This window comes from Wyeomyia smithii, chromosome 2, assembly GCF_029784165.1.
Source record: "Wyeomyia smithii strain HCP4-BCI-WySm-NY-G18 chromosome 2, ASM2978416v1, whole genome shotgun sequence".
NCBI classification, from domain to species: Eukaryota; Metazoa; Arthropoda; class Insecta; order Diptera; family Culicidae; genus Wyeomyia; species Wyeomyia smithii.
Window position 1 is genome coordinate 226946905 of NC_073695.1, and position 15760 is coordinate 226962664.

General features: G+C 37.6%; 3 protein-coding genes across 3 annotated transcripts; all 3 read left to right on the forward strand.

The window, feature by feature from the left end:
• Positions 1–1495: 1495 nt before the first annotated feature.
• On the forward strand, positions 1496–8291 carry LOC129723448 (phosphoinositide 3-kinase adapter protein 1-like). Its single transcript, XM_055677680.1, has 6 exons — positions 1496–1645; positions 1707–2690; positions 2856–3098; positions 3156–3770; positions 4068–7809; positions 7975–8291. The coding sequence occupies exon 5, from the start codon at positions 4258–4260 to the stop codon at positions 7291–7293; it is 3036 nt and encodes a 1011-aa protein (XP_055533655.1). The 5' UTR covers positions 1496–1645; positions 1707–2690; positions 2856–3098; positions 3156–3770; positions 4068–4257; the 3' UTR covers positions 7294–7809; positions 7975–8291.
• A 235-nt stretch (positions 8292–8526) lies between these two features.
• LOC129723449 (uncharacterized) lies at positions 8527–11186 on the forward strand. Its single transcript, XM_055677681.1, has 5 exons — positions 8527–8716; positions 8875–8933; positions 9016–10002; positions 10067–10309; positions 10744–11186. The coding sequence occupies exons 2-5, from the start codon at positions 8904–8906 to the stop codon at positions 11125–11127; spliced, it is 1644 nt and encodes a 547-aa protein (XP_055533656.1). The 5' UTR covers positions 8527–8716; positions 8875–8903; the 3' UTR covers positions 11128–11186.
• Positions 11187–12963: 1777 nt separating this feature from the next.
• Positions 12964–14925, forward strand: LOC129724331 (uncharacterized). Its single transcript, XM_055679092.1, has 2 exons — positions 12964–13115; positions 13590–14925. The coding sequence occupies exon 2, from the start codon at positions 13802–13804 to the stop codon at positions 14540–14542; it is 741 nt and encodes a 246-aa protein (XP_055535067.1). The 5' UTR covers positions 12964–13115; positions 13590–13801; the 3' UTR covers positions 14543–14925.
• Positions 14926–15760: the final 835 nt, after the last annotated feature.

Sequence of the window (15760 nt, forward strand, 5' to 3'; positions counted from 1 at the left end):
CTCCACTTAATGTATTATCAGCTATTAGTGGACAGGAACTTTTGGAACTGCGACACGAATTTGTAACTGCCAAGGAAATCGCCCGGAACATTTCAAGAGACACAGTGGTTGCCCGACAACTGAAGAGTATGGAATTACCCATTACTGACCCGGAGAGCTATACCCATATGGAAAGGATATATGCCGAATACCATGAAATTTTCGAACAAATTAGTCCCCTAACTACTATTGATCAAACTGAACCGGTTGAGATACACGCATATCTGGATATGGTTCACAAGTCGAAACATAACTGCAATCCAATCGAACTAAAAATGAATGCGCTCTTCGTCATGAACGGAAGAAACAAGGGACGGGGAAGAACCTTCACAGATGCTTCTAAGGAGGGAAAAAAATGCGGCATAGGAGTCTTTATCGATGGCATCAATCAACGATACAGCACTCGTTTGAAGCACGAAGTCAGTATTACGTCGGCGGAATTGCTTGCCATCCGGCTGGCAGTTGGACAGATTGAAGAACATGAGCTGCACAACCAGGTGATTTACACAGATTCTAAATCAGCTTGCGTGATGCTAGAAAACGCTCAACACAGATTCTAAATCAGCTTGCGTGATGCTAGAAAACGCTCAACAGTCCGGGAAAAATGAAAGCATTCTGAGTGGAACGTGTCGATACAGTGGATTCCAAGTCACATTGGAATTCTTGGTAACGACCTCGCGGATCAGCTGGCAAAGCTCGGTATTAACTCGGAAAACGAAATGGAAAATAATATTCTGCTGCAAGATGCTATGTTTCTCCTGAAGCAATTTCTTAGCGAAAAGACCAATGACTGGTACACGATTTACTCCTCAGAAAAGGGAAGACAGTTCTTTGCTCTACAACCATCGTTCCTGTCAATTTTTTTCTGCTGACCCATGGCTTACTATGTTTAATGCTGCATTGGTAATTTTGTCAGTACGTGTGAAGGTAAACCCATGAAAAAGCGACTATTTGTGTTCATTTTTTCCGCAAAAGTTAATGTAAAAAAGCAGAAATAAATTTCGAAATAGAAGTAAAAATAAATCGTATAGGTTATTATAAATTATATTTTTTTCGCGTCGGATTTTAAACGATTCAAAAGCAAGTAGGAAAGAATTGATACAAACACCATTGGTAAAGTTAGCATCATTTTTTTGGCCAGGTAATCGAAATTTTACATCGCGAAACACACAAAGGATACAGACTTGATACAGAAAGTTCATGGCAAAAACTAACACCAATATTCTTTCTAAAAAACGACTTCACTTTCAAATAACCTGTAGCGATCTAGAAAACTTTGCTGCGATAGAGACGATGAATTAATGTGTAAATTGCAAGGTGAGTCAGTCTTCTATGAGAATGCGAAAACCAGATTTCAACACCTATCTATCAAAGCCGAAACAGGTATGGTATTACGGTGAATAGTTCATTAAAAGCGTTGTCACAATTTGTTCCTACCGTTGAAAGCACTAAACAAAAAAAAAAATCACTGGAATTACCAACCATACCGTATATTGAACCAATTATACTCCTTTCATTAGTTGTCGATTAGTACATCACCAGCAGTGACATTGACCAGTCTCTCTGTGACTAAACGATGACTAATATCAACGATCTTCCTATAGAGGTAAGTACCTACTTCTGATAATAACAAAATAATAATACTCCGTATGTGTAAATAATTTCAGATCCTGGTCAAAATATTTCGGTTTCTAGATTTGTTTGAATGGAAACACGTGTCGTTCGTTTGCAAACAGTGGCGGGATATATTACGAGCTACACAGTTAATACGACAATGGCAGCTCTGTTTAAGACACACATTCGACGAAGAGATGCCCGAGACAATTAAAGAAATTGTACGAAAACATCGCAATCTTCGGATAGTACATGATTCGGCTGATGAGGACGACGATAGTGATGACGATTTGCATGAGGACATCGACAACTGCCAGGAGGCACTCCCCCAGATTAAGTATTTATTCGAACCGACTTCTGAGCAAAACATAACAAATTTGTTGTCTGACCAGCAATTATACCTTGAGCGCCTGGATCTCATAATGAGTTATGGCGTTAGTCGGGAAATTTTCGAAAAACAATTGTTTGGAATGGAACACGTAAGAGAGCTTTCAATAAATTTCAGTTACTCTCGTTGTCCATTAAAGGACGATGAAGTTGTGATTATAATCCATGATCGAATTGAAACTTTTACGCTTGACATGCCATTCGAAAATGCTCCTATAAAACTAATTACACCCCGTTTGAAGAGCTTAGAACTGCCGCGAACATTCCAATGGCACATCGGTATAGTCGGAACATACAGTTCACAGTTACATTGTTTAAAAATCCACTTCAAGAATGCAGAACTGTTGGATTCACTATTGTTACTGCAATTTCCCAATTTATCCTTGCTCGATGTGTGTTTCATCGCTGATAAAGATATTCAACTGAGTTACACCCAATCTCGTAATGCAATACTGAACTAAGAAAAGGACGAGAAGTTTGTTTTATCAATGCCCCGGCTGAAAAAGTTAGTGTTAGAAAGCGATCTTCTGTTCTTTCGTCTTAGTGCGGCACTTGCAAGATGCGCACATCAGCTTGAGGAGCTGGATTTAAAAGATATGCGAATAGATTACATAACGTTGAAACCGTTAGAAAGCTTGACAAAATTGAAGGTAAGCTTATGAAATGCCATCTATAACAATCTCTATATCGTGTAGTAAATAGATTAAAATTCGTTGAACGGATCATCAAACATCATAAAGTCCTTTTTTGTACTAATACGTATAATTTAAATGAACAATGGCATATGTTCGACTTATTCATTTACTCCTTCACAGAGGATTACATTTAGTGATTGTAAGATTTTGATGGCCACTTCAACGCTTCCTACACTTAAATTACCCTACGTAAACCACCTGGAGCTGTCCAACTATCGATCGGACATAATAATTGATGAAGGATATTCCCCTTTGAGAACGTTAACGCTTACGGTTTGGGCAGACAAAAACCACAAAATATTATATAAAGTGTGCAAATATTTACCAAATTTGGAAAGATTAGAATTGCTACTGCATAAGAAAGTAAGTCTTTTTTGGTGCAGATATGCCACTCTTAATTTTTGTCTTTCTACTCGATAGCTAGAGAATAGCACCTTCAAACGTCTGGACAATCTCAAGAAACTGAAATCGCTCCACATAACCTACGGTGATACGAATGAACTGCATTGGCCTAATTGTCCAGTCTTAAAATCGGTGACAAAGTTATCTTTTCACGGAACCACATTAGGACCGAGTATTTTTGAATCGCTAGCCAAGCCGTTTCCTGCTCTTCGTGAACTCTTTCTAGATAAATGTACGTTGAATTATTGTGACGCCAAAAAAAGAGGATCGGGCCACAGCTATAATTATGTTGATTGCAATGGAAACGTTTGCAGAGAACAACTAGAAAGGCTGTTTCCGTTAAGTAGAATATCGTTAATGGATTCAATAATATGTTTAAAGCATAATTCCTAAAATAGTAAATCGATTTTGAGCCTTTAGGACAAGAAATAAATCATCTTTAAAACAACTTGTGCGATAAAATTCTGACCGCAGGATGTTTCTGAATTAAAAAAATCCAAACATACAGTTTATAGCACATTTTATAGCTTATAAGCTGTTTACAGCTGCCATAAAAATGACGGGTGTAATGAAATGTCATCACTCAGTTCGCAAAGCAGAAGGAGAATGAGTCGAATCTTCATTTTTTGAAGCGTAAATATCACTTGTTCATAAATATTTTACATTATTATATTATCGATTGCGGGAGAATTTATCTCGCAAGATGCATGAAAAACGCCGTAGAAGTGCGCGGTTATAACCAATCATGTTGGTGTCTTCTACAAAAAATGCGCAAATCCAATTTCCGCACTTTTTGTAGAAGATATTACCGCGATTGGACGTACCCGCGCACTTCTACAAGAATTTTTCGCGAGAAAATTTGTCGCAATCAACAATATGTTTCAAAACTGAACACGAACAAAACTATTATTCGTTTTTTTTCTTTTCTAGATTGTGCAACCAAGACAAGCTATTTTCTGATTTGACACAAAACTTCGGTGGATAATGCGAAGGAAGAGTATAACAATATGAATAATGCTACTGCACAACGAAATGTTTCATATAACGTAGTGAAATAGATTGATAAGTCTTTCATTTATTTTGGCTAGCCTTGGTAAAATAAGTTTCAAAAGTGCAGCTGATGGAGGAAAATACGATGCTCTCAGATAATCCAGCTTATTTTGACGAGCAAGTTACAGCTAAAAGTGGAGACACAAACAAGAGAGGTTTTATATTCAGAAAGCGCAACTCAACAGGTAAATTTCACTTTGCGAGGCAAGCGAATTCAGAACATAAGCAACCTCCAGCTCACAAACAACGTGCTGGTTTAGAAGGATTTCAACGCTATCGCAGCAACAGTGCCACTTTGTCGCGGATAAAGCCATTTACACTTCCCGAGTACAGTAATACCAACAATGATTGTTCTGTGAATCGAAGAGATAAACATTGCCGTGAAAGGCAAATTACTAATTGTGATGATTCATCTAGTGCAAAAACAAGAAGACATTCAATTCGTACGTTTAATAGAAAAGAGCAGCTGCAACCAGCGGAAATTTCAGATGAGGTACCAAATATGCTTGCACCTAAGGCTCCTGTTGGTTTGGTTGGTGCAAGTACGCATTCGCTGACTTCAATGGAAGATATAGTATTCATCACGACTCGACATAACGAGCAAGCATTTATGTGGGTGAACCATCTAAAAACATGCTTTGACAAAATAACGAAACAAAGAGGAAAGTTACCTTTCAAGTTCCTACATGTCACAATTGATAGAAACCAATTCGAGCACCAGTTAGTGCAGCGCTGCCGTTCCACGAAGCTGCAAATAGTTATTATCTGTCCTGCAATGTTTACATTGTCACCACAATATTTACGTTCGACTTTTGAATTGTTATTGAAACCAGAAAAAGTTTTAGGTGTATTACTGAATGTAACTGAAACGCATGTGTTCGAAAGCCATAAAGATACATTGCCAGGTTTTAAAAAATGGCGAATCTGTTTTGAAGGCGATTCTAAGCAGTCTTTTTTGAGTGAATTACTTGGTATTGCGATGGATATTTTAGGAAGCGCTCTACGTCAGCAGCCGCACTGTTCTGATCAGAAAATTATTTTGCCAAATGAAGCTCCGGCTGAACCTCATGAATCATTCACGCTTTTTCCTAGAAAAGTTAAAATTGGACATAATAAAGTTCTAGCCGTTTTCATACAGCCCTTGAACAAAACCGATAGGATTAAAATCAAAATCGAAAAAGCCAATTACGTCATAGAAATAATCAATATCAAGCGTAAGAATCCTTACACCGTTCAATTTAGTATTCCAGATTATTGCATGGAAATTTCAACAATAATTGGTATCCGAGTAGAAAGAAATAGTATCAACATCGGCTGTCGGCCACTAAAGTGTGAAAGCCAATTTCGGGAACTAGAGCAAATCTTAAGAAGACAGAACACACCGATGGAGTTCCTGTGTCAAGTAGTTGGAATTCCAGCTCTTGATCGCGAACAGTTAGATTTGCGTCTCTTCAAAGCATTCGAAAATACTGTACCAAAACATTTCCATTTACTTAATGAGTTAGACAGTGCCAAAAAGTGGAAAACACACAGAGAAGCGAATCCAGAGAAGTATCCATCGCTGTTACATTTCGCGGCGTATTGGGGACTCGAACGATTGTGTCTACGATTATTAGAATGTCCAGGAGCAGACATTGTATGTGAAATGAGGAACAAATTCGGCCGTACACCAGGTGATTTGGCTGAACTTGGTGGACACTATAGTGTAGCAGATATCATTAAAAAATTATCTAGAAGAGAAGAATTCTCTACCATGTATCATTGTTTCAAAGGAATTAGTGACCTATCTCCGAATAAAGTGGTTATAGAACCTAAATCAGCTTCCATAGAGCAACAGCACCAGCAAAATCCAGGCTATATTGAAATGAATTTTAGTGGAAGTGATGTGGAGTCTATCGATAATGATATGTTGAATTTGGTCACTAATTTGAATTATTTGATGGTGGATACAATCCACGAAATACAAGAGGAGCTAGCTTCTTCGCCAAACACCGAAAAGGATCAAGAAATCGTAAATAATTTGAATGACGATTACAGAGAACATGATATATCACAACATGAACTCAAAATTGCAGAATTTCAGAACGTCGTTTCGAACGATAATAGCAAAAACGATTTGTTTAGTCAGGAGTGTTCGAAATTATTAGAAAATAGCAATGATTGCTTGAGCAATGACAAAAATAACGCAATGCAACCATCTCATTCAGTTGACCTAGAGAGTAATTATTTAGTGCAACCTTCGAATATACCGTTTAGTGAATGCAACAGTGCCAACTCACCAATAGTATATCAACAGATACCAAATAATGTGCAATTAAACAATACCTCCGATGCTGAAAATGAAATATCGCATCTACGATTGAGCTTCCGGGGGAGAGAACAGATGCTAGAAACCAAACCAAAGATTGCGTCTAGCTGTATGCAAGAAATTAATCGTTTCCATAAAACTGTAGATGTTGAGCTATTAGAATTATTTACAGATTTCAAAAACAATGTGTTCACTATTCAAGAAGTAGAACAATTGGTACACGCATGGAAATCTCGCAATGATGTCCAACAAAGTTTCATAGAAAAGCAGGAACAACTCGAAATGATGCGACAAGAATACGAAAGAATACAGCAACAAAACAAAGAAAAATTAAAAAGGTCGAATCCATACGAAACCATGAAGAAAATTTTCAGTCGAAATAAAAATTCTGACTCTAAAAAAGAAAGAGACTTCAGTTCTGGAAGCTCTCGGAATGTTTATGAAGATAGTAAAGCTTCAATGCAGCAGTCGAGGAGACATATAACTTTATCAAGTGTTCACAGTAGTTCAAGCAATTCTTCCGGTCGAATAAGCAATCTCAGTGGAAGTAGCAGTAATGGTATGCATTCTGACGCAGAGGGACCATCGTATGGATCACCAATCACTAGCGATAATAACGTTGCTGAACAAGACAAAAGATTGGAAAATTACATGATTCCTCCAGTTCCGCGACCTGTTATTTTAATACAAAAATCCCCGCAAATCGAAAATACTCAACGAATCACCAGTATTAATGCTGATGAACATTACACTATATTTCCTTCTAATGTTCCAGTGATTGAAAATGATTTAAAGTAAATAATGAACAATTCTCCAATTCAACGATCCAAAAACTAGAAAAGCGAGAATCCAAAACAATTAAAAAAGTACCAAAAATAGCAAATGCCAAATAGAACGAAGCTAGCCTTCAAAAACAGCAGTAAAATAGTTTCAGAAGCTTAGTTTCGTAAACAACGATAAAAAAGTATTATTCTTATAGACCAAATATAATGATTCTGTGCCTTCCAAAGTGGTGATTTCGTGCAGGTTATAAAATCACAACTCGCAAAGATGCTCGTGAAGGTGTGAATACAGTACAAATGTAATCACTACAATGAATTTAGGAAACGAAACGAATAGGAGATCTACATAAATGCATCTAGTTTTACCACTGTTTGTAAAATTTTCCCAAGAATTACATTCTAGTCACAAGTGAGCTTTTTCTATGAGTTGTACAACGTTACAATTCCTAGAGTCCAATAAAAATTAGTTATCGATCAGCATCGTCGCTCTGCAGCGTTGGTAGTTTATAGATGCTACCAACCACCTAATCAGGTATGCTAGAACTGTTATTTTTCACCTATTGTTAAATAGTTTACAAAAAAAAAATAGAAAGTGCATGAAAAATCCGACTGTAATTATTTATTTATTTTTTCGTTGTTTTGTATTGTTTTTTTGTTGTTTGTTGTTTTACAAGAAAAGTGCACTTTTATTTTCCAGGAGCACAATGGACAAAAATCATTGCTTCAACCCACCAAAGAGAAAAGAGCGTAACCAATCCTGATAAGTTTGAGTGTCAAACGTCTAACATCACCAGCAACTTGAAAGCAAATTAAGTCTGTTCGTCACTAAACTAACCAAAGTCATCACTAATCTGACCAATAAGAATGAATGGGAAAATTTTCAAAACCTGATAACATGACAATATTATTAGATAGGACAGAAAATTATTAAAAAAAAAAATATTCTTATACAATGTAACTAATATAAATATGTCAGTGAAAGCCATTTTTAATAAATAAACTTTTACATATTTTTGAAATGCATTTTAAACTCAATTTTGAATGCAATTTTAACAAAAAACAAGCACATACCTATTGACCCAACTATTTATAAATTTTATAATATTAGGAATGAACTGCCGATCAATCGGTTATAAATTTATAGGCACACGTTATTTTCACCTTTTCTTTTGATACTTTACACGTAGCGTGTATACACAAGATCTGGGTTCATTTTATTTGCTCCTTTTTGACAGCATAAGCGTATGATTTCGGTGAACATTATAGTTCATCGCAGGTTTTTTCATGTTTTATTTTGCTCCGGATTTTCTTTGAAGTGAACAACCAGACTGGAACCAGTGGAAGCTGTTCAGAATTGTGTCGTTTTAGATTTAAATTTTTTTTTTATAAATAGAGCTGCCGAATTTCGATACCGGACTAGTAGCTAGAGCAGAATAAAGGTGAGTTTTAACCGAATTCATAATTACGCAGACAACTTGAGAGTTTCATCTCAATATGACTCATAGCAAGTACAGTGAACAAATATTACAATCTGACGCAATTATATTATACGTATATCCATTATATCAGTAATCAAACTTATTCATTTTTTTTACAGTTACCTGTGGTCAAATTTATATTAGTTCAATGGATAATATTAACAATCTTCCTGTAGAGGTTAGTCAAACTAGGTTAAAAATTTTTACCCAACCTTTCACCTTTTCTGTGCACCGATCGAAAATTGTGACAATATTTTCAGATTTTAGAACAAATTTTCACCTATCTCAACTTGAAGGAGCGTAAAAGTGCCTGCGCAGTTTGTAGTCTCTGGCATGCGGTGCTGCGTGGTGTGCGATTCCAGCGACAATGTCTTGTTTCCCTTAGCCGCACCTTCGATCAAGAGCTATCGGAACTGGAAACACGAGTAACTCAGAGCTTTCGCAACCTATCACTGATCCACTGGGAAGAGGAATACTTTGATGACGATGATGATGATGACATAGATAGCCACGAACAACGCGAAAATGAGGAAGTGATACATTTAAAATATCTTTTCGAGCCCACCCCAGAGGCCAACATTAGGAAGCTCCTATTCGAAAATGGGTTAGATCTGGAAACACTTGAACTGTACAGTAGCTTTGAAAGTTGTCGGGAAATACTTGGAGACCAGTTGTGCCAATTGGAAAACCTCCGAGAACTGGCACTTTCATTCTGTCAAACTGAATATGCGTCACCAGATCAAAGCGAATGGCAGATTCATCACAACCAAATTAATACGCTTAAAATAGATGTACTGCATTCAAACAAGCCTTACAACGTGATGCTTCCTAACTTAACAACATTAGAACTGTTATCAAATTGCCGGTGGAGTTTTCATATTATTCAGGCACACTGCATGCAGCTACAGCGCTTCAAAGTACAATTTCAAGATCAGGAAACAATGGATGATTTAATGTCCCTTTCGTTTCCAATGTTGACCCACTTGCAAGTTCGAATGTACGACGACAAAGATGTCCAAGTTCGATATGCTCGAACTCGAAACAAGTTTGCTGATAAGGAGAAGGAAGAACATTTTGTCAAATCCATGCCGAAACTGAAATCTTTATGGCTTGAAAGTGATTTGATGCTTTATCGCATTGGAGAAGCTCTTTCAAAATATGGCCATCGGTTGGAAAAACTAACATTGATGGACATGCAAATCGATGATGCACAATTACGTACGATTGAAACGTTTCCAAAGTTAAAGGTTTGTAACATTATCTGAAAACAATTGAAAATTTATTTGCAACATTTTCTCAATTATTCCGCAGACTGTTATCATGCATCGTACAGAAATTTTACCGTCATCTCAGATCTTGCCAAAAGTAAATATGCCTCACCTTGTTAATCTAACACTTATGGACAACAAGTCAGATATCGTGTTTAACAACGGTCTTGTCGGACTTAAATCACTCAAACTAACACTCTGCTCAAGAAGATGTCACAAAGTATTGCATAAAATTTGCAACAACTTGCCTAATTTAGAGTATCTAGAGCTGTTTCTGTACTCCAAGGTAAGTTTCCATTGTCTTTTTTTTTAATGGTAAAGTTTTAAGGGGCCGTTCCTAAGCCACGTGGTCATATTTTGATCCCTTTTTATACCCCCCCTACCCCCCCGTGGTCTTTCGTGGTCTTTTAGCCAACCCCCCTCCCTCCTTGCGACTTTAACCACGTGGTCTTTTCATTTGTCTAGTGCCAAAAATTCGCTTAAATTTTTTAAATTTTTATTTTTAAACATTCGGTACATTCTATATTTCTAAAATGCAAAAGCTTTTGCTCTTGACTTGGTGGCAACAATTAATTATAAGTCAGAAAAAAAGACCACGTGGTCATTTCGTTAACCCCCCCACCCCCATGCGTGGTCTTTCGTGGTCTTTTGACAAACCCCCCCGTCCCCCTCTTTATGACCACGTGGTTTAGGAACGGTCCCTAACTTGATTATTTCTAGTGGAGAAACACTGCGCTTCGACATCTGAATAAACTAACAAAACTGAGGTTATTACGAATAAACGCCTGTGACATGAGCAAAATTAGTTGGGTTCATTGTCCTATAGTCCCTAACGTGCAGAAGGTTGTATTCGACAAGTGTAGCTTTCTAAGGACCAGAACTTTACGGCCTTTAGCCGTGTTATTTCCTGGTCTCACCAGCGTATACCTGGATAGGTGTTACGTGACAGGTAGTGAAGATTTAATTTCTTCCAACGAGAATCGAGGTGTACTGGATGAGGGGCTCGAAGCTAGACGGAAGTGCATGGAGCAGTTGAAATCGATACTTCCGCAGTGTATTGTTTCGTTGAACGAAACAACACTGCGATGGAAATACAACAAATAAATTTATTGATACCATTTTGATTATTTTGAAAATAAACCACGTCTCAAAAGTTTACTGAAGTTTAATTATTAATTAATCTAACCATATCCTGCTTATCATCATCGGACATTCGAAAAGCTTCGCAACGGAGCACCTGAATTGGCAGCGTTTCACTTGTTAGAGATTATGTTACGGTAAGACTGGAATCCTACAGACCATAACTTCATGCTTTTCGTGAAATTTACCGTTCCGTTCGTGCGTTTGTTTTGTACGTTTCATTCGTGCCAAATGCTTGAATATTTGTAGGTGTCAAAGTAATCTCAGAAACAAAAATTTGTTTGTTCGCTGAATATTATCTCTTTTCGACAAAATCATGTCGTTGTTCATGACTGCGCTTTTTCATGTTTGCGCGAATGAACCGTCTTTAACGAATGAACTGTACGTTTATTACAGGACAGGACGTGACAAGTGGCTTCCTAGGACAGGACAGGACTAGAAATTGATATTAATTTAGATTTAGTGTGAAAAATTGCGACAATATGTCGAAATAAAATATATAAAAATGCTATATTTCTAATAGTTGGAGCATAATCTTAGTCATTGTCATAGCTCATGACTTTTGTTACTGTATGAAGCATAAGCGACTCTATTTAGAAGCGCTATTAGAGTACAAGAAAAAAACGAAAAGTGCAAGAAGGTTACCGGCAAATTGATGAAAAACAGCATATTTTACCTAAACCGCAGCATGTTTATGTATTCCCCACAAATAAAACATGTTTCAACATCATTTCTATAACTTTTCAGGAAAGTATGTTTTATAGGTTTAGTTTAAAATGCAAAATAATTTCAAATTTCATACAAAATTGGAAAAAGTTCATAACGATCACTAATACTAATGCATCGACGTGAATAGCATACCTTTTAGAACTTGGTGTGACCATCCTACACCGAAAATGTTTCGGATTTCAAGAGTGTGTGTCAAAGTGTACATTTTTGCAACGCATAGAACGTTTTAGGCAACTAAATTGTCTATCTAAAATACTTCATTTAAAAAAATCTGAGATCACCGATATTTTCTAAAATCATTTTTAGTTTTTAAAATTATAGTTTTTCAGAGCAGGATCTTAAACTCATTTTTTTATATTTTTGAAGTAGGCTGACCAGATTTTCTCGGCATAAAAACGGGACAAACGGTTTTAAAAAACGGTACACATGTTAACATTTATTTTCGAATTTTTTTTCCAACCAAAGCAAGCAAACAATTGGGACTGCTTCGATGAACTTACCCCATCCTGAAGAGTGCAATTTTCAGCAATGAGTTCCTGAAATTTGTCACATGATGATCGAAATTTTGACTTACAATTATCATGGTCTCAACTTTCAATCTGACCTTTTTAAATGTTAATCCAGATAAATTTTCAAACGCAAGTTTGCAAAGTTGCTTGGTTTAATAAGACCTACACACCCACAATGTTCGATTGAATTCTGCTAGAGTGCTGCAAGCTCAAAGAAAATTAGTACCCAACAGGGAAAAAACCGCCAAAATCAACACCCATACTTAATAAATTCATACCTCGATGATTCCTTGGCGAATTTTCAATCTTTGGCTACCAATGAACCTGAAATAAATTTTGATGTATTGACAACATATAAACCTATGTGAAACATGTAGGGGATACGGGTTACATAAAATAAATATTCAGATTAAAAAATAAATTTATGTTATCTCATACTACATTACAAGCATATTATATCCAGAATCCTGCGGTTATACTGTTATCATTATCTCAATGTTTGGAATACTGTGGGTAGACTGTATCTACCAAGTCTTCGGTTAACATTCACGCATACACTCTAATACCTAGAGATCGGCTGGAAAATTATTTCCTCAGCGATTCGTCGTCAGTTTACTGAGTGATTTACACAGTGAAAGACTGCGGAAAAATGAGCTCTTGTCGAGCTGGTACGTCTGGACACTACAATGGCGCAGCCAGAAACGCTCCCAAAAAGTAAGTATATGTATTTTTTGAACTCTGAGCGGTTCAAATTACCTTTATATAGGTAAATTCCGTTTCCATCGTGCGGATAATTGGTGAACTCTGGGCGGTTCAACTCCGGATTTACCCATGAACGGGTTAAATAAAAAAAAAAAAAGAACTCTGAGCGGTTCTGTAGTAGATTTACCTTCGAGTGGGTAAAAAAATTTCAATGCTTCCTTTGAGCGGGAACATTTGTTCAAATAAAAATGGACTTTGGAGCAGTCCAGAGAAAATTTGACACACACATACAACTACTCTCACCTCGGTGAAATAGTTGTTTGATTAAAAAATAAGGTTTAAGCTGGGCGATGCAGAGCAATATGAGTAATAGCATACATTATCCTTGTGTGGGTAAATTTGTTTTGCGTCCTCATCTCTAGCTGACTTGTGTTTTTCGTGCTTACCATTGGATTTCATTAACAGCAATTTTCGAATGCATTATAGGAAATCCACAGGCCAAGCAGCGAAGAGAGAGAAGCAGTTATTGGAAGCTTTGGAGCTTGAAAAAAAACGGAGTGCAGCTCTATCGACGATGCTAAAAAAAGCTCGTGCTGATAAGAAGCAGCTGGAAGCAAATTTGGGAGACGGTGGCAGTGTTTTTTTTTCGTGGCCATTCCACGCTTCGCGAGGATTTTAGCACCAGTCAAAACGAGTCGATGTTATTGACCTCAATGTCATTCGCATCTATGAATATTCCTGAATGCAAACCCGACGATGGGGAGCAGGATATCGACAAGAATTCATATGAGCAGTGGAAAAGACTCCTCGAGGCTTCAATGAACTTAGTCGGAGTAACAGAAGAATCCATGAAATTCAACGTCTTCAAGATTAAGGCTGGTCGCAAACTATTGGAGATTTTTGAGGGTACCATTTCTTCGCCATCGATGCCAGGTAAAGCTCAGTCGCCGTACTCAAATGCTATTCGCCGTCTGGATGGATACTTCGGATCTCGTGATTACGTACTGCTACAACGCCAAAAACTTCGATCGACCTTTCAAAAACCCGATGAAAGTGATATGTGCTACGTGAAACATGTAATTGCGGTAGCCAAGCTGTGCGAATACGGTGAGGAACAATTATTGGAAAACGTTGCGGATGTTTTGCTACATCACGCTCTGAACATTCAGGCTCGCAAAGCAGGACGAAAAATCAGCCGTAAAGGCGGTTCGCTCGCCGATTTGATGATCAAAATTCGTGCTTGTGAGGCCGAACAACTAAACGAAGAGATTTTTGCCAAGAACCATCGCCAGGATAAGCAAGCTAGCATCGCCGCTGTAGGTCGCAGTCATCCGTTTCAAGGTAGAAGTTCACATGATCAGAGACCTAGATTAATTGGACCTCCAAGTCGAGTTACTACTAAACGCCGTGGGAATGATGTACGGAACAGCGGTAGCTGATGTTGGCGGTGCACCAGCTACAATCACACACACGACGACTGCCATGCTAAGCTCAAGATAGAGGAGTACAATACACGCGCAATATCCGGGACATAAAGTTGGCAGCAGATTCTGGTAACAATGAAAATGACCAGGATTCAGATAAGCAACATGATGGAGTTGAAGATCAAGGACCACAACTCACTGATATTTCTGTTGATTTCCCTAATGACTCTAAAGTACAGAAAGAGCTCGCGACAAAGTAAAGGAAGAAGATTTCAAACGAAAGTCAAAAAGAGTTTCACGAAAGCCAGATCGTTTTAGAGATATGTTCCAATATCGCGTTTATCAATGAAGAGTAGGAGAGAAAGAGGATGTAGGGGATACGGGTTACATAAAATAAATATTCAGATTAAAAAATAAATTTATGTTATTTCATACTACATTACAAGCATATTATATCCAGAATCCTGCGGTTATACTGTTATCATTATCTCAATGTTTGGAATACTGTGGGTAGACTGTATCTACCAAGTCTTCGGTTAACATTCACGCATACACTCTAATACCTAGAGATCGGCTGGAAAATTAATTCCTCAGCGATTCATCGTCAGTTTACTGAGTGATTTACACAGTAAAAGACTGCGGAAAAATGAGCTCTTGTCGAGCTGGTACGTCTGGACACTACAAAACAGAATGTCAGAAAAAGTTCTACGCGTTGCAAAAATGTACACTTTGGCACACACTTCGGAAATCTGAAACATTTCCAGTGACCCTTGGTCACGTCCAGTTCTCAAGTTATACTAGGAATCTAGGACAGTTTTCCAGTAAAATGAAACCTGTTTTGTCTGAATTGATTCATTTTTCGTGAAGTTTTGGCCATTTAAAAATTGACAGAATTTTGCCTGCTTCAATTATTTCCCTGATTATACAACCTTCAAAATGAACTTCGGCTTGAAACTACTCCGTAGAAAGCACTCCCGGCGTAAAACTCAAAGACTTTCCAAAACAAACTGTTTAACTCGTCCGGTAGTTTGAATTATCATTCGCAATATCGTAAGATTTGTCATTCAAGGCCTTAACACAATGGATACGTTGCGGCTGCGCACTGGCGTAGCGTGGTGGGGGCGGCGGGGGCGGTCCGCCCCGGGTGTCACCCTTCAGGGGGTGACACCCATGAGGAAAATTTTCATACGTGTCACCTTCAAAAGGGTGATATCCGTGATATTAACTATCAAT

Excerpts from the sequence above, each read along its gene's own strand:
- LOC129723448 (XM_055677680.1), top strand. The coding sequence starts at position 4,258 with ATGGAGGAAAATACGATGCTCTCAGATAATCCAGCTTATTTTGACGAG.
- LOC129724331 (XM_055679092.1), top strand. The coding sequence starts at position 13,802 with ATGTTATTGACCTCAATGTCATTCGCATCTATGAATATTCCTGAATGC.
- LOC129723449 (XM_055677681.1), top strand. The coding sequence starts at position 8,904 with ATGGATAATATTAACAATCTTCCTGTAGAG. Across the intron at positions 10,003-10,066 it reads AAACGTTTCCAAAGTTAAAG|ACTGTTATCATGCATCGTAC; the intron begins GTTTGTAACATT and ends ATTATTCCGCAG. Across the intron at positions 10,310-10,743 it reads AGCTGTTTCTGTACTCCAAG|TGGAGAAACACTGCGCTTCG; the intron begins GTAAGTTTCCAT and ends GATTATTTCTAG.